Source organism: Tiliqua scincoides, chromosome 7, assembly GCF_035046505.1.
Source record: "Tiliqua scincoides isolate rTilSci1 chromosome 7, rTilSci1.hap2, whole genome shotgun sequence".
NCBI classification, from domain to species: Eukaryota; Metazoa; Chordata; class Lepidosauria; order Squamata; family Scincidae; genus Tiliqua; species Tiliqua scincoides.
In genome coordinates, this window is record NC_089827.1 from 46,626,819 (window position 1) to 46,645,488 (window position 18,670).

The 18,670-nt window shown below is 45.1% G+C and overlaps 1 protein-coding gene and 1 pseudogene across 1 annotated transcript in view; both read right to left on the reverse strand.

The window, feature by feature from the left end:
- DGKI (diacylglycerol kinase iota) overlaps positions 1 to 18,670 on the reverse strand; it is a 284,940-nt gene that overhangs the window by 38,415 nt on the left and 227,855 nt on the right. Inside the window, exons 28-29 of the mRNA XM_066634451.1 lie at positions 16,795 to 16,922; positions 14,588 to 14,713 (exon numbers count right to left, since the gene is read on the reverse strand). Of these exons, the coding sequence (XP_066490548.1) occupies positions 14,588 to 14,713; positions 16,795 to 16,922 (254 nt within the window). The remainder of the gene's footprint in view (positions 1 to 14,587; positions 14,714 to 16,794; positions 16,923 to 18,670) is intronic.
- Positions 422 to 538, reverse strand: LOC136657734 (5S ribosomal RNA; annotated as a pseudogene).

The following is an 18,670-nucleotide window of genomic DNA, read 5'->3' on the forward strand; positions in this document are numbered from 1 at the left end:
CTTGCAACATAGATTGGTTAATTTGAAAGTTATATTGTCCAATCCATTTAGTTTGGCTTTAATTAATCTGCAGCTAATCCCATTAATCCACCGATTGATACCAAATATCCTCATGGAGTTTCCTAATGTGCCGCTTACATAAACCGTGAGCGCATCGTCCCTTCTAGGGAGCATCGTGAGGAAGGTGACAAGCCGGAAAATGAATATCCTCAAATGGGTGAGATATTTGGATGTGTTTGCACCAATTGGCCCTTTTTGCTAATGTTCCATCTTCTTCCCACATCCATACACACAGAGGCAACCAGAACCATTCTCGGTTCTGAATGAAATATTTGCAAGGGTAATGAGATGGTAAACAAGAAAGGAAAGTGTAGTCTCAAAACCTGGTTGGCAACCTTCAGTCTTGAAAGACTACGGTATAAGCCTACAGCACCCGGTATTCCCAAGCGGTCTCCCATCCAAGTACTAACCAGGCCTGACCCTGCTTAGCTTCCAAGATCAGACGAGATCAGGAATGTGCAGGGTAAAAACCTAACACCAAACATTTTGGCATTCAAGATTGCCATACTTTTTTTAAAACAACCAGGCACTGGTCACGAACCCCTGCAGCTGACATAGCCCCCTGTTGCCACCGTTATCTCCCCTGTTACCTTCATACTGATCTGACACTACACCACATCAGGGCTATAAGGAATATATGCCTACAAGTGACATTGCTCTTATTGCCCACAAAAATGTATTGTCTATATGAGCCCGCAAACCACATATTTTTGACAAAGGTGTGAGACTGTTTTTCTATGCAAGATGAACAATGCTATTCTGGCTAAATCAGATCAGTATTAGCTCTGGTATTAAGTGTCCATTCCTTGTGCATTAGCAACTAGAAATATTGGAAGAACAATGTACAGTGCAGGTAAGGGGGTGAAGTTGGTAGGGACAGTATGTCTCCTCGCTGGTCTCTTAGACCTGCCTCCTCCACTCTGGATGTTCCAAGAACTAGACAGCTGCCACCCATCACCTCTTCCTACTCCTAGAAATCCCTGAAGGCAGCTGAAAAGTCAGTGTCTATCTTGAAGTGACTTTCTGAAATGGCCGGGAGAGTATACTGATTTGGAATAAGAAAGCAAAAGTGTTGTTGTGATGGATCAGATAAGTTGATGGCCAAAGCAGGACCAAGCAAAGCAGATATGGCATCCAAAGCAGTGTCAACTTTGACCTCCCGTCAACATGTGCACACACCCTCCAATCCCATCATTGCTACCATCTCACCTCCACTGCTGCTGTCTCCACTTCTTTTGAATTACCAGAAAGATCCTGGAAGCAGAACATCTCCATTCCTAGTATCTTCCCCACCCAGATGGTTCAGAAGCAGCATGGAGAGGAAAGAGGCAGCTACGCTGGCCCAGAAGTGACAGCAGTGGTGGCTACTTCCTCCTCTAGCTCTGCTATGTTTTGCTGAAGAAGCGGGAGGTAAATCATGCCCCCATCATAATCATTCCCATCAAGGAGAACATGTGAGAAGAGGACAGGGCAATGGCCAGATGGAGGGGCCATGGGGCTGGTGAGCGGGCACATGTGCCAGTCATTCCACCAGATTTGCCTCCCCTGGTCTGCCACTCAAAGCAACTGGGGATGAAGCCAGACTCACAGATGGATCATTCCAAACAAAAGGTTCATCAAGTCCAGCACTGTTTTTCCATCAGTGATCCTACTCAGATTTCCCAAAGATCTCTGGCTGTCTCTTCATTTAAAATCTGCCAGAGAGGGGTACTCTGGATCAGCCCTAGTGCTGGGGAAGAGGGTTTAACCTTACTCCCCTCAACACCATAATGTTGTGTGGGAGGGGGGGTGGTGGTGGCAGGTGCCACTTCAGCTAATAACTTCTGACACTGATAAACCATGTTTTTCAACCTTCCACCTGTACCATTCCTTTTGCTGTGCTGCCTCAGAGAGTCAAACGGAGGGGAAAGCATGTGATGAGTTATTAACCCTGCTTAAGTGTTTATGAGAACAAACTATCTGCTTGCTTCCTGCAGTTTAGTACCCCTTGTAGCCACCCAATGGTAGAAGGAATGGCTAACCACTGGCATTTGCAATTATTGAAATTCAGAAAGAAACAGCATACAATTATCCACTTTGCAGTCACAAGCAATGTGTTCTTTAGCATCTCTGAATACGTCTCTGTAGCTTTGCTATCACAGCAAGACAGGTAGAAATAATTAGCTTGCATCTGAGAAGACCAGAAAAGGAGGGGGAAGAATCACCATTATAAGTGCTGCCAAGAACATCATGAAGTTTAGATTCTTGCTGTCGTGTAAGGTCAAGACTGGAAATGGGGGGGGGGGGTACACCCATTGATGCACCAGATCTCAGGATTGCTGAGGCCAAAGGGTCCTGAGCTAGAAGCACAAAGCTAGAGCTGGAACCTGGAAAAACTCAAACCTGAAACGCAACAAGCAAAATGCCTGGTTTAGGATTGACCAAGGAAAGGCAAAAGGCTCAACCGCTATTTATAGCCAGCCTCTCCAATCCTGAAGTTCTGTACTACCTGTCAGTTACAGGAGTCCCTCTGGAGCTTGCACAGATTTGTTCCATGGTTGCTCAGTAGGTCAGGTTCCAGCCCTGGTGTTTAGAGTTCCCAGTTCAAGCTTGGAACTGCCTAACAGCAACCAATGTGAAACATTCAGGACCCATTGGTTGAAAGGCCATTGATTAGAGAGAAGGGAGACCAGGGTTAGAATAAAACTTGGACCAGCTGTTTTCAAGAATATTCTTTAGCCTTTCGGGGCTTGGGAGTAGGAATGTATTTGTATGGACGGAAACAAGGGAAGGGATTTGCAATGCAGAGCTCGGTCTGGGGGACTTGAGGATTCGTGGAAATTCAACAAGCCTCCTCCAGGCACATTCGAAGAGAAATTCCAGCTACTGGGTACATTATTCATAAAGACAAAAGCCTCTAGAGAAACGTCAAGCGGAGGTAAAGCAGCTATTTTTACCAGCAGCCCTGTAACTGAAACCTGCTGCCACCAGAAATGTTTTAAAGCGAGCCTTTTAAAATGTAAAGGGCCACATAAGAAGACCTGTGTCACACCTCCACCGAGTTTTGTTGTTCTTCTCTCCTTTGCTGCTCAACAAAAGCAATTCTGCTGACTCCCTAACTTCCTTTGAAAGGATTTCTACCAGTCAGCTGGCCAAGAAAATGGGAGCTTTACATGAAACATTATTTTCAAATGCTAAATCTCTTGGCAATTGCAAGCTATTCGCACAGTTTTCAGACACTCCTTCTGCCACGGCAGTGGCGTCATAAGGGTTTGTGGCACCCGGTGTGGGAGCCCAACGCATCACCCCACTGCATCACGGCATTGGGCGGCGTAACACCCAGGGCAGTGGGTGTGATGATATACCATCACCCTGCCCCACCCGGTTTTTTTGCTATAACTTTTGATTAAATAGAGATATTTCAACTTGGTTTGTTTCACTGCATTCTGCATGGAATTACACATCGAACGATGTATAACATGATGGTATTATTTGAAAATACCAAGATTTTAAAAATTTTGGCTCAGTAGTAGTGTCACCTTCTTGTGCACATCACCCAGTGCAGCCCGCGCCCCTCCCCCCAGTGATGCCACTGTGCCACGGAGCAGAATTTCAAATTATTTTTTAAAATGTTCTCTTTTTCTAGTCCTGGAGACGGACAATCTTTTAAGAGAGGTGAAAGTACAGGTGTGCACCCCTTAGCGACGTTCCGGATAATGCCAGGATTGCATATCCGATGACCACATGTCGTCACGTGGTTGTCGGGAGGCACATACCCTCAACCTCCGAATGCGAGGGGAGCTCTGCTCCCCTCACCTCCAGAGGGTTGTCTGAGCCTCCCACATCTGAGCGCTGACTCTGGAAGGCTCAGACAACCCTCCGGAGGTGAGGGAAGCGGAGCATCCTCTTCTCTATGGGGGGTTCACATTGTGTCAAGCACTGCTTGACTATGGGGGTCGCGGTCCCGATACCCATTGTTAAGTGGAGCACGACTGTAGTTGTATATTGCCTGGTGCATTGCTTTTGTCTTACTTTCACTTCTGCTCCAATAGGTGCTGCAGGTTTTTGAAACAAGAAGAAAACTACAAAGCCTACTTACTAGAGTTATGTATACCCTGCATGCAACACATTTTCTATTTCAAACAATCTTCCTCTCTGAACTGTCTCTAGTGCGAAACTGGCACAGAGTCTCATATGTATTTGGGATTCTGCTGAGAACCTTTAAATAGAAATGCACATTACAGATATGGATCATAGTCGTACTGGAGCCCTTATTGGGAGACAGATGTATGAATATGAGTTCATCTGATCACTGAAAACCGTGCAAGTGTTTATTGATCCCCTTCTCCTGTTCTTTGGAAGAGAAAGACTGAAGGGCAGTCATTGTGGACTTCCCTCTGTAAATGGCTCAAGGTAAAATATGACTATAGGGCTAGAGATCCCTATAGTATCTTCTTTCTAAGGCCAAGCCAAGGCTTTGAGAGATTCTCACAGGCAAGAGCTCATAGTGAGGAAGAATAACAAGAGACAAAAACAGAGGGCTGGGGGCAAAGAACAGACCAAGATCAAGGGAAATACGTTCTCAAACCCTCTCATATTATGGGGCACAACAATGTGCTCGCTTTCAATGCAAGTGAGAATTTGCTAAAAGCAGAATTCATTTCAAGCAAGCAAATCAGGTCCTAGACACCAAAAGGTTTGCCCCCAAGGGTAAAATATACCCTGGTGAGTTTATATGAGGGGTGTAGAAGAGGAGCCCCAAGATGATTATTAATAGGGACCCAACTTCTGGGGATCCAACTCCCAGAGACTTCAAGGAAAAGCAATATGCTACTGTTGAGTTATTTCATGCTTCCAAAAGCTAGTTCACATTGTGACTTTCAGTCTAGTGTCTAAAACTCTGTGCCATTAATATCTAAATTAAGAAAGTAACAAAAAGGAGGGGGAAAAGTATTATCACTCCATAAATTAAAAAAAAAAATCCAATTTCTTCCTGTTCTGAAAGTCCATTTATTTGTTCCTCAGTTTCTGGATGCCACCCTAAGATTGCCAATATCATCTGGACACAATTCTGGCTCTTTATTAAATGTTTGGATTTTCCAAACCATCCTGTCATTTTCCTCCTTCTCTTTTGCTCCATCCTCCATCTGCACAGACAACTCATCTAGCATGTTTGTTTATAATCCAGTGTAACTTTTGAAAACTGAGCTGTGTCCTATGGAACGGAAATGGCACATTAAAAAGGCCAGTGGCCCCAGTGCATTTCTCCCTCTGCGCCAGGGTCACACTTGACATTGGTTCAGTATTTTTGGCATAATTATCTCCTTAGTTTTTCTATCTTCCTATCCAAACTTTCTGCCAAGTTAGGGAACTTCTACAAGCAGCTATCCTTGAAGTGTTATTGCCACCTAGTGGAGAATTGTAGGTAAGCAAGAGGAAAGGGAACTGATGATAAGAAAGGAGCTCGACTGAGAAATCGCAGTTAGAATTAAGCATAAAAAGCAAACTACATACATTCTGCTTTCAGAGAAATGCAAATAATATGTTAACACTAGCCACAACATTTTTTGGAAGAATCATAAAACCTTTTAAACTGAAAGCCCAGTTTATACATGGAGCAGAGTTGAGTGATAAAGCACTCCCTGAACTTCAGGCTCCAGGTGGGGGAACTGCAAGTTTGAATGCTTTGTCACTAAAGAACATAAGAACATAAGAACAGCCCCACTGGATCAGGCCACAGGCCCATCAGGCCACAGGCCCACAGGCCCACCATCCCCTAGCAAGCCAGGGGCACTTTTAGGCTAAACTTTTCTCTCCAATATGTTTATCTTTTGATATACAAGGAATGTCTTGTTCCCACTGGGGAGCATAAAAAAATGGAGATAGGTCCAGACATCTTAAACTTGAATTTAGCATCCAGAAAGTTACATTATTTATTCTTTGGGGTTATAAAAATGAAGCTTCACAGTTAATCTCAATGTGGTCACAAATACCGGAGGATATCGACATGGGGCTCACTAGTTGGCTCGTTCCAGCAATTGGTCACAGTCCTGGTGCCTCTGCTATCAGCCAGAGGTTGACATAAATAAAAGAAGGCTATTGAAAAATGACAGGGTTGGTAAAGAGCTGACTTTAACTCAGCCATAATGGAGCAGAAGTTCAGAAACTCAAACCCGTAAGAATCGGAGGATGCTCAAGGATAATTTGGAAATGTTTGAGACATTCGAGTTCTATTCAGGATCAGTTTTTGTGTGAGGTTCGAGGTTCACACTGCAATTGTTGTATAAACAGGTAGGGGGAAACTGCAAACTAGGCTAGGCACTGGCGATTCTTAGCTTGGATAAAGACTTGGCCAATTCTCTACTTCCTCATATTAAAAATAACTTAGTTTTTTGTTAAGAGATAGCTACAGGTTCTCCTTCCCCTGTTCATCCGCAGTTTAAATTGTGTGTCTTCAAGCAACGAACATCATACCCATGAAGCTTCAGCCTAGAAAAGAGGCACCTGAGGGGGGACGTGATTGAGACATACAAAATTATGCAGGGGATGGACAGAGTGGATAGAGAGATGCTCTTTACACTCTCACATAACACCAGAACCAGGGGGCATCCGCTAAAATTGAGTGTTGGGAGAGTTAGGACAGACAAAAGAAAATATTTCTTTACTCAGCGTATGGTTGGTCTGTGGAACTCCTTGCCACAGGATATGGTGATGGCGACTGGCCTGAATGCCTCTAAAAGGTGATTGGACAAGTTGCTGGAGGAAAAATCCATTACGGGTTACAAGCCATGATATGTATGCGCAACCTCCTGATTTTTGAAATGGGCTATGTCAGAATGCCAGATGCAAGGGAGGGCACCAGGATGAGATCTCTTGTTATCTGGTGTGCTCCCTGGGCCATTTGGTGGGCCACTGTGAGATACAGGAAGCTGGACTAGATGGGCCTATGGCCTGATCCAGTGGGGCTGTTCTTATGTTCTTATGAAGCTTCTACCATCACAGTTACAGAAAGCCTATCCCCAGACTGAGGGGGCTTTATTAAGCCCATTTCTGCCTCCATAGGGTTCCTCTCCTCATCTGTTGACCTGGTGCCGAACTGGCAGATCCTTAGGCAGCAGGTAAACACAGTTTTCTTCTCCAGGGCTTTTCATGGTTTTACGAGGTTTTTCGTAGTTCTCAGCGAATTTGATCATTTATAATGGCTTTGAGGATTCCATTGCTACTGAAAAATGCTGTTGTTCTATGTGACTTTTTTTTTTACTATGGTTGTTTTTTTCTGTATTGAAAGTGAAATAAATATGTTTTAAGTCCATAAATCAAGGCATTGTTGAGTGAGACACTAACACCTCTCGAGACAAAGCAAACTGGTTGAGCCCTATGCCATTATGTACTGCTCAATCCATCACCATTTGAGTGAACTGTTCTCAAGGCTTTTAAAATTCATTATGTACCGTAAGAGCCCTTTAAAAATCCACTAAATTCAGAAACTAAAGCTATCTTATGGCACCACTTGTTCCAATTTTAAAAAAGTGCTTTGCCTCAGTTCAGCCCAGGATACGTTATTATTTTCCTCTTAAAACTGAGCGTGCATTCGTTTTGCATGCTGCGCCTGTCATTATTTCGACTTTGGCCATCCGGCAGCAGAAGCTGCTTTTGACCTTCATCTTTCTGCCTTGAATATAGATTGTATCCCTTGTCTAATAATTGAGAAAGAGCAGAACTCCCAGGAGATCATATTCCCACGTCTTTCTCCCTCTTCGCTATCCAAAAATGGAAACTTATCGCAGAAACTTTCATCCTGCCAATCATGCCTTCACTCCATTCAGTATGATGTTCTTCCGTCAGCCTTTTCTGCTCAAGAGAAATAGTTGAAAAACAAAAGGGAAAGGGGAGGCTGAAAGAGGAAAAAGGGAGGCCACAAGGTGGAGAAAAAAAATCATTTCTTTGGTTTGAGCAATCAGGTGAACCACAAAAAAGGGGACAAAACAAACCCCATTGTAAAAAAATAACAGGAAGAAAACAGATTCATTCCACGAGAACCCCTCTGTCAGCAGTGATTTTGCCTCCTAAAATGTACTCCAACTTTAAAAACAAAATTCAAATTACAGCAAAACATTTGTATGCCAGGGCAAGTGATGATAGCCAATCAAGCATTTGTTTTGATTCTTGAAATGAGTCCCAAAGAGAGGTTGGGAGCTTAGCTGTTTGGATTTCATTTCAGAGATGGTGAAGAGGGAACTGGGGAGGGGAGGTGGAGCTAGTCAGCAGCGAGCTTGTTCAGAAGATGCCAATTTGTACACTCTTGGCATGTGGGTGCATTTTGTGTGTCACTAACTGCCAGAGCAATTTGTCAACAGGGCAAATTTCTTCGACGACGCGTCAGGTGCAGAGATGCTACAAAAACATAATTAAGAGCCTCCTTTTCCTAGTTTGGGGGAGGGGGAGGGAGGAACAGCAATCTAACTTCCACCTTCGGGAATTTGAATTACAAAATTATTTACTCAAATAGGAATGGAGGGGAGAGGAATCTAACACTGCACACTGCAATATATTTTCATAACCTATGGCAAGGGCAAGAAATATTCTGGCTCTCATCGGAAGCAGCTGCCTTCAAGTCAGCCCCCATAGCAATTCTGACCCTACACCACAGGGGGGGACACAGAAGCAGCCCTAATTCAAGAGAAACTTCATTTGCATAGGATTCGTTTATGCAAACAAAACTGTGCAAATGCCTGCTGGAAATGCTTCACGTGTTTTGTTGTTCATAAGGAGGACAGCAGGATGCGATGGGACAAAGGCACCATGAGTTCAGTTAAAGACAGGAAAACGTTGCTTGATTGCCTATCTTTCAGTGAGGACTTTTCCAATTGTACTAATGGGGGTGTGTCGAGAGAATGCATTTGGGGGGGGGAGATTTGTGGAAGAATGAAATGCAGGGGTAGGAACACTGCGAGGGATGCCTTACTTTGTCCTGACTTCAGCAATCTAGCTGAACCTAGAGAGGGAGGCAAGATCTTGCGGTGAGAGCTGTGTGCTTTGGGGGCGGAGAAATCGGGTTCATTCCACACTGTCCCCTGTGGCACCAGGGGACAGTGGGGAACGGTATCGATGTTGGGAGCCCAGGAAACGGAAAAGGGATAGAGAAGCAAGAATACATTCTAGTGAAAGAGAACTTTATGTGGGGTGGGGGGTAGTTGGGAAAGAGCAGTTAAAAGGGCAGTTCTAAAAGACTATTGAGGAGCGAGATGGTTTATACCCTCCAATAAAGGCACCAGACTGCGGTTTGGGATTGAACTGGGCCATTTTACTGACTTTTACAATTGCAGCAGGGCTGGTTGGAAGAAAAGACGCTCCTAACCCAACATGCAAGGTACTAGGTCAGGGGAAAAGGTCTTAAGAATCTACCTCCCCTGCAGATTTCTTTTGGGCAAACCATCTGACTCAAGGCCAGACTCTGTACCATGAAGGATTCAGCCTTTCGTAGTTGCCCCCAAAGGATCAAGGCAGTTGCACAGCTTAGCCTGCAGGGCGAACCTTGCCAGTACAGTCAAGGGGCTTGCTTGCCAGCCTCTAAGAGTCAGTCAGTCATCATCAGAGAGGTTATGGCTCACCCCCTGACCTTGCTGCCTTGGATTGGGACACCAATATACTCCTACCTACCCTACCCTGCACATTTCACGCCGAGTGACCAAACCTTACAACAAACAGGGAACTATAACTGTCCAGCCTGTGCCTATCTGGGGTGGGTTAAAGACAATCGAAATAACAGTAAAAAATTCCAGCCTGGCCCTTGCTGAGCAGCCAGGTAATCTCAGGTTAGTCAAAGGGTGGGCAGGTGGGGCTGCCGGCTGGGAAGAACTGAGCTCAATTGGGCACACATGCTCCTGACCAGAGCTTTGGCCCCGCCTCCCCCAGCTTTGAGCCAATGAGCATCAAACCCCAGCTTAGATGCTTGAGGCAGGATGGGAGCAGTTCACCACTAGTGCAGTACTGCACTAATGGTTTTTCTTTAAGGCAAACTGCTGGTCAGATGCTTGGGTAGGACCTGAGGTATATGAGGTATTCCCTGAACACCATCCGGAAAGGACTACCGAGGAACAAATCTCCTGGAGAATAAACATTAATACTTATCTTTAGCCCTTTGTGAGCTTGGCTCACTGTTGTGAAGTTTCTAACAAAATTCTTAAAAACAATCCTCCTGTGTCAGTGTCAGTAGATGGGGACCAAGTGCTGACCCAGGTGATGAAAACATCTCAGATTACAGAGTATGATTCAGATGGGAAAAAACAACACTGTATGTATGTCACATAGAGGTGTGGTGGCTGAGTGGTTAAAGATGCTGGACTGGCGGCTGGAAGGACAGCAGCCCAAGAGCTTGAGACCCTGGTTCTGCAGAACAGAGTGAGCTCTTATTACTTGCCTCAGCTCCTGCCAACCTTACTTTTTGAAAGCATGTAAATGCAAGTAAATAAATAGGTACCACCGAAGGTAACAGCGTTCCATGAACTTTGGCATTTAGCCATGCTGGCCACATGACCACGGAAGAGGTCTTCGGACAAAGCTGGCTCCCTCAGCTTAGAGACAGAGATGAGCACAGCCCTCAGAGTCAGACATGACTGTGCAGAGGAAACTTATGTATGTAAGATGGTAAATGTATGAAATGTACATAGAAATGTACTATAGATGGTAAATGTATGAAAATAGGGGTATTTGGCTCCAAAGGAGTTCAATTCTTTTCCCTCTACTCCTCCCAGTGACCCTTGATAGTTATGCAAATAAGGTGGCAGGAGAGTGTTCTGATTGGCTGTGTGGCTGGAAGGTTCTCTGAGACCAGCATATAAAAGAGAGAGCAAACTGCAGCTCAGGACTGGCAGTTCTCTGTTGGTCTTGGTGGGCAAGGAAGGAGAAGGGCTCACAGGGAGAGATCTCACAAGTCTTAAGCTCCAACTAAGACACCATACTTCCATCTGTGGCTCCCACCAGAGACTGTTCTGCTCAGAGATGAAACTTTCCAGCAGTTGACTACGAGACAAGGGGAAAATCACGCTTATCTCTTCCCTTCCTAACCTGCCCAGTAGAGGTTTAGGGAGGGAAAGATAGATAGGTATATGTTCTGGGGATTTTATTTATATGACAAAGCTTGATTGATTGATTGATTGATTGATTGATTGATTGATTGATTGATTGATTGATATCCCACCTTTCTGTCCCAGTAAAGGGCACTCAAGGCGGCTTCCAAAAGAAATCATATAAAAACATAAAATATATAAACACGTATAAAAATAAAACATTTAAAAACAATAAAACACAATAAAACTTGAAACCCAAAATTAAAATAAATAAATAAATAAGCCATGCCCCCTGTGTCAGCATTAAAAGGCTTCTTTAAATAAAAAGTTCTTAAGCCCCCACCGAAAGGACTCTAAAGAGGGAGCTGTTCTCAGTTTCAGGGGGAGGAAGTTCCACAGATGGGGAGCCACCACCAAGAAGGCTGTCTTTCTTGCCGTCATCCCCCTCACCTCCACAGGTTGCGGCACAGTCAGAAGGGCCCCCTCCGATGACCTGAGAGGATGGGTCGGATTGTATGGAAGGAGGCGGTCCCTCAAATACCCTGGACTTGCACCGTATAGGGCTTTAAAAGTTAAAACTAGCACTTTGGATTCAGCCCAGAAATGAACTGGCAGCCAGTGTAGCCGCTGAAGCAGCGGCCCAACTCAGTCGAACCAATGAGCCCTAGCAACCACACGGGCAGCTGTATTCTGCACTAATGGTAGTTTCCGGACCGTCTTCAGAGGCAGCCCCACGTAGAGTGCATTGCAGTAGTCTAATCTGGATGTCACTAGGGCATGGGTCACCGTGGCCAGGTCTGAATGACTCAGGTATGGTCGCAGCTGGCAAATCAGCCAAAGCTGAACAAAGGCTCCCCTGGCCACAGCCGCCACCTGGGAATCCAGGAGCAGCTGCGGATCCAGGATCACCCCCAAGCTCCGGCCCTGCTCCTTCAGAGGGAGTGTAACCCCATTCACAGCAGGACAGTAGTCCAAAACCCAAGTCTTGCTTGCTTATTTGCTTACAGGATTTTTATATTGCCTTTCTCAAGACACAAGGCGGTTTACAACTGGCAGTCTGCTCATAAACCCCATTTTTTCAAATGGGGTTTTTACAATTATTGTTCTATATTCAATTCCTAGAACCCTCAATTCCTTCAGAAGTTTCGCTTTCAGTGCGTGGTCATCAACCTGGTTGCACTCCGACACCTTCCAACCCTTCACAGGCAGCTGCAGATCACACCTTGGTCAGTTCTCAAAATTTACTTCTTATCTCTTTCTAAAATAAAATCCCTGTTCTTGTTGAACTTCACCCTGGTGCCTGTGTGTTGTCTATGCCTTTCCACCACCCATGGTCATCAAACAGTGGACCCCACTGATAGGACTGAGTTCAGCAGCCAGTAAACAAAGGGGCCAGATAAAATTTGGCTAACTAACCTGACAAATCCAGTTGTTTTAGAAATCGGCTATGGTAGCGTTACCAAGTGAGGAAAGGGGGTTTCAGCACCCCTTTCGCATTACAGGGTAGCACATGGAAGGGTACTCCTTCCACCAGTGCCCCTGGAATGCATGGCCTCATTCTGCATTTGAGCATTGACATGCAGTCTGAAGGAGAAGGGGTCATGTCCTTAAGGCCCATTCACACAGGCAAATTGATACAGGCAAGTTGTGAGTTTGCCAAGAGGCAGCCAAACTTAGTAGTAGTAACTTTATTGTCATTGTGCTACAGCACAACAAAATTTATGCACCTTTGAGATACAAGCATAAATATATACTACAATTCCAACAGTCGCACTCTACACACTCACCCACGCATTCTATACAACATGCATCATAATATAAAAACAGTATAAGAGACCATAATGCCCAGGTCTTATTATATTATATATATATATATATATATATATATATATATATATATATATATATGCACCCAGGTCAATTATATCGCCTTATTCAACGTAACTATGGCTGTGGGATAAAAACTGTTCAGGAATCGTGTAGTGCTGCTCTAATAGTTAGTTCTGTATCGTCTACCCGAAGGCAACAGTTCAAAGAACTTATGAGCCGGATGGAAGGGGTCTCTCAGAATACGATGTGACTTCTGCAGACAGCCAGATGTATAGATGTCCTCCAAAGCTGGTAGATGGTTGATGATGCGCTGCGCGATCTTAACTTATGGCTCACCATGTGTTCAGCTACTATGATCAAACCTATATTTGCCACACTTGTGCAAAGTCACCAAAAGTAAGCAGGGCCAACCCAAGAGCTCTTGGTGTGGCATGCCAAATGCTGTTCTCCCTTACCCAAGGATGTGTGATGAGCCCCTGTTCCTTCCGCTCTCCAGTGTTCCAACTCAGCACACTCCCCACCCTCCACATTGCCTCTTCCTTTCTGTCCCCCTCTTCCTTTTCCTCTCCAGGGTGTGGAAGGAGGAGGAGCAATGGAGGCAAGTAGGCAGTCAGAAACGGATGCCCCTGCACCACTCCGCTACCTGCATAGTCCTTTAAGGAGCACACAGTGAACAAGATCAGTGGACAGTTATTGTCTGTTGCTCTGGGGTGAGATGAACGGACTGTGGTTCTCAGCTCTAGTCCTTTGACAATGCCCACCACAGTTGGGGGTGAAAAGTTAGGAAATGAAAATCATTGCAGACCATGGACAGTAAGCCCAAACAGTTCTTACTGCAGTACTAATATTATTATTCCCCACTCCCTTCCGACACACTTACATCATCTTCCTGTCATAGTCAACCTCCCGATATGCGTCTTGCTCATTAGATGCTTGCAATCAGGCAGGACCCAATGAAGTACCAGTTCATTAACCTACAAATTAGCAATCAGTGCTGCCTTGAAGGAGGGGGTCTTGAAGAAGGAGCTCTGTAGGTCAGATACTGATTTGCTTCTCTCCATACCATTGCAGGTGCTTGTCAGAGAAAGGGCCCAAAAGCACTTTACAGGATTACTAACTACACAGTGTTTCTCTCGTCAGCCTGCACACGCACACACACACACACACACACACACACACACACAATTTTGAAAACTCATCTGAAGGCCATGAAAGCATTTCATAGATGGGGGGAAGATGGAGAGTGCCACTTCCCAGTGCTGTTGCATTTGTAGAATGGGCCTATGGCCGCATCACATGTTAGAGGCATGGTGGTTAGTAACAGCTGTTTCAGGGGTGCATATGAATTGATTTGACCTAACTATTATCCCTTTTTATTGTTGCAAAGGTTTTCTTGCATTAGATTTGTGGTGCCAGTTGCACAGGAACATTTAATCCAACAGGTTTCATGGACCCATTGCTTGAGAAAAGGCATTCACAGGAGAGACCTGAACCTGATGGAAAGAGCACGAGGCAGTTTGACAAACAAGAGCAGAGAGTACAGTATGTTAGAGCAGAGCATCAAAACACATTGAAAAAGAGCAGGGAACAATTGCCTTTGGTGATGGTAGCAATGCAGCATCAAGCAGAGAAATGCAGAGGGCTCTTACTGCAGCATGTGTGTCTGGCTGGCCTCCTTTTGTTTCTCAGGTACCTCGTAGTGGGGGGACATCTTCCCCAGGCCGCTGTCGCTCAGCATGCGCTTCCGAACAGCAGGGTTCCACCGATCTGATAGTCTGAGAAAAATATTTCCAAAAAGAAAACACCATCATTCCCGGGACAGTTTCCTTCCTGGTTATTCAACTGACAGCTCAATCCAAAGGACGACTTGAGCCGGTACAAACCCCTGCACCAGCTCCCAAGTGTCACCAATGTGCCATCAAGCACAATTAAGCTGACTCAGAGTCTGTTGGGCCAGTGTGGAGGCTTGAGCCGGCTTGCCTAGGCCAGATCCCATTCCTGCACCAGCTAAGAAGTAAGGTTGCACCAGGCAGTGTAGGAGGTGGGAGAGGGTGGCAGGAGAGAATTCTGGGGTGGGAAGGGGGTGTTTCTGGGCAGGGGGAGGGCAACACAGGGGAGGATTGGGCCTGGAAGGGAACGGTGGCAGCAGTGTATGTGTTGCGAGCTGGAGAAGACGTTCACGCAGCTGGCTGCCGTCTGGCTGCTCGGCTTGCCTATCTCCCCAAGGTCGGAGCGCACACACTCCCAGCGACAAAGATGACAAAAGGCAGAAGTCCTCCACCAAACGCCTCTTTACTATGTACAATATTTACAACAGCAATAGTCCAAATAGTACAAATAGTACAGGAATCACTGATCACACTGACGTAGCCTTCGGCACAAAATCCACTCTGCATCTCCCACAACCCAGCTTGCTCCTGCTGGAATATATATGAGTGACAGCCAATCAGAGAGCAGTAAAATCTGCAGAGTCACTCTGACTTGGCATGTGCTGCCACACACACACACACACACACACACACACACACACACACACACACACACACACACAGGGAATGTCACCTGGTATGGATCACCAGATATTTCATCATCCTTTTGCTCCCAGGATGCTGTGCTGGCTTAGTCAGGCCAAGGCTTCAGGCCTGCTACTATTCAGCCAGTAAATTACCTAGCAGTCCTGGGGATGAACCCTTAACAGCATGCCATACCCTAACCCCCAATCCTGGGCCCGGCAGCCTTACATGGGCTGCTTGAATTTGTTTTAGGAAATCTTTCACGCTCCTAAACCAGTGGTTCTCAAACTTTTTAGAGGCCCTAGAGACTGCTGCCTGATTTATAAATGCCAAGGGGTGTGGCTATAATGGTGATTAGGTAGCAGTGCCCTCCTCGCAAGTAACAGCTTGTTTAAGATGTGATGCACATAACCTAACCTGCCCTATCAGTTTTGCAAACCAGCAAACATTGGGTCACAACTCACTGGCGAGTCCCAGATGCCCAGTTTGAGAACTGCAGTCCTAAGCTATGTGAAAATGCCTACAACCCGAGTTGACATTTGATGTATGATAAACTGGTAGACTGATGTTGTTAAATGCTGCATTAACAATTTACTGACTTCAAAAAATTTTATGCTTATATTGTGCCCTTAAAGTCTCCCCGTGTAGGTGACTAAAACAAACCAGCCACTCCCAGACCAGCCACTGGGCTCAATGGCAACTCTGAATATGAGAAATGTTCTGATCAGAGGCAACAAGGACATCTCAAACACAACGGGAAGAACAAAAGTGGTGTTTCAGCTTCCAACTACATGCCAGGCATTGTGTGCAATCACTTCCCTCTGCCACATTTCCTTTTGTAGCTAAAGCAGCCAATTAGGATGCAGTCTCCAACAGGATATGGGACCAGTGCCAGGTCTGCATTGATTTTCACTTTCTAATTCCACTCCCATCCCCAGCTAATTTTGGGAGCTTTGGGAGAAAACATAAGAGAAGTTTCTCTTCTCTTATGAAGAGAAGAGAAGTTTCTCTTCTCCCAAGGTGCAGCTTGGTGAGAGGGGAGAAGGATTTCAAGGTGGAAAAGTAGTAGGGAGGAAAGGGTTAAAATGTCCACATTGTTTGATAATGAAGCTTACATGGTTGCTTTCAATGAAAAATATAATCTCTAGGAAAACTGACGTGATTATCACATGTCCTTTAAGCTTCTGTTTGCATAGCCCTTAGTACACATGGGACTTCCATGGATCCTTCCAACTGTGAATACAGGAAATTGCCCTCTAGACAATGTTTCTGTGAGTGAAGGGAAAATATGTGCCAGGCACTTCAGGGTTTAAAAATTCCAAATCCCAGCACACAAAACTTACCCAGAGGCCTGCTCCACAACCAGATCAGGCATTCCTGGAGGCGTTCCTGCTGGCTGCGTTGCCACCAGCTCAGGGTCCAGGATAAAAATCTCGTCCTGCGAAATTTCTGTCACAAAGTGCAAATGTTCCTACAGAAAACAAGCATGAAATTAAATTGTCGATCAATAGTTTACGCCTTTAAAAGTCCAAGCCTATCCTTCCTCCCTGCTGAGGCAATCATGCAAAAAAGGTGCACACTGTATCCAGCTGAGTCAGAGGTTTCAATGGGGAAAGGAGAATTATTTCCCCTTATAATCTTCTTGCTCCCCAATGGCTCTTCTCAGACCAGTGTTAGCTCAAGGAGAAGGATGGAGAGGCTTGAAAAAAAGGAAAAGGATCCAGCACACGCACATTCCGGATCCACACACGCACATTCCAGATCCAGCACATGCACATTTTATGACTGCGTATGACTCTTCTGCTGTCATATAGCCCTGCCACCAACAGCCCAATCTTGGATATAATTTATTTATGTATTTATACACAGCCTTTCTCATCCTCAGATTTCTCTTCAGATATACTCAAGGTGGTTTACATAGGCAAGCTGCTCCAAGACCCAATAAGGGTCTTTACAATATAGTTCTATATACATACATATACTATATACATAGTTCTATATACATCTCCTTCTCCAGATGTTTCCTTCAGAATTAAGTTCTCTTTCTTAGCTGCACAAGACATGCCTCGAGCTTCCACCAACAGCCACACAAATCATGCAAATTTTGGAAGGGAAAGACACTTTTTCCAGCAACTGCTAAAGTGTGCAGAAATCAGGTCTATAAAGTAATAGATGGTCAGGCCACAGTCATGGAGCTAGTATATACAGGATTTTCAGCTGATCCCTATTGAGTTGGGTAATTTCACCGTGAGACACTTGGATCTAACTGATAGTGTGTTGGAACCCAGCCATCGGACAGGTAACCTCTACTCAATCTGGGACTCACTGGAGGTCAAATCATATCCAATTTTCCAGTGCCAGTGCAGCTGTGCTAATGGAGTGCGCACTGCATCCTGTGGTGGAGGGACAGTCACTGAGGCCTCCTCAGGGTATGGGAACATTTGTTCCCTTACCTCAGGGCTGCACTGTGGCTGCACCAGTGCTGAAAAGTTCGATAGGATTGGGCCCTGGGTTGCCATGAGGATGAATGACAGAAGAATTCAAATGGACTTCACCTTGTAAGGTTGCAATGCTATGAATAATTAGATGGGGATTCGTTTCTATGAATTCAACTTCAGAGTAAACGAACATAGGAACAATCATCAAAAGTTTTTTAAAGAAGAAGAAATGATGGACTAGCTGGACCATTGCTCTTCTAACGCTCTTAGATGACCAGTGGGTCACAGTCGAATACTAGCAAGGCTCTCTGTTGCTGCTGTGTGACCACTGAGCCATTCATTATCAGTAAAAAATGAGACTGTGCTCTTCCGCAGTGGGATGTTAGTGGGACAGAGATAACTAAAGAGCTAAAATAGTAATACATCTTGGTTAGAATAGGTGCAGCTGTATAGTCCAAACCTTAACTCTCTCTCTCTCTCTCTCTCTGTGCGTGTGTGTGTGTGAGAGAGAGAGAGAGGGGGGGGAGGGAGGGAGAGAGGGAGAGTTAAATGCAAGTTGAAACAGAATTCCCTGTTAGTAAAACTTTCTGTGAGCATTCAACAAACAAAAAGTTATAAAGTTCTGACAAATAGGAACCCTCCGTTTGATTGATAGGTATTTACAGCTTGGTGAATATTTTGTGCAGGTCTGTAACATTATCATAATTTTCCAGAGTTACCTTATCTGACAGGGGAAGGATTAGGATTTTAGGAGGACTGTAAATAGCATGAGGAGATAAAC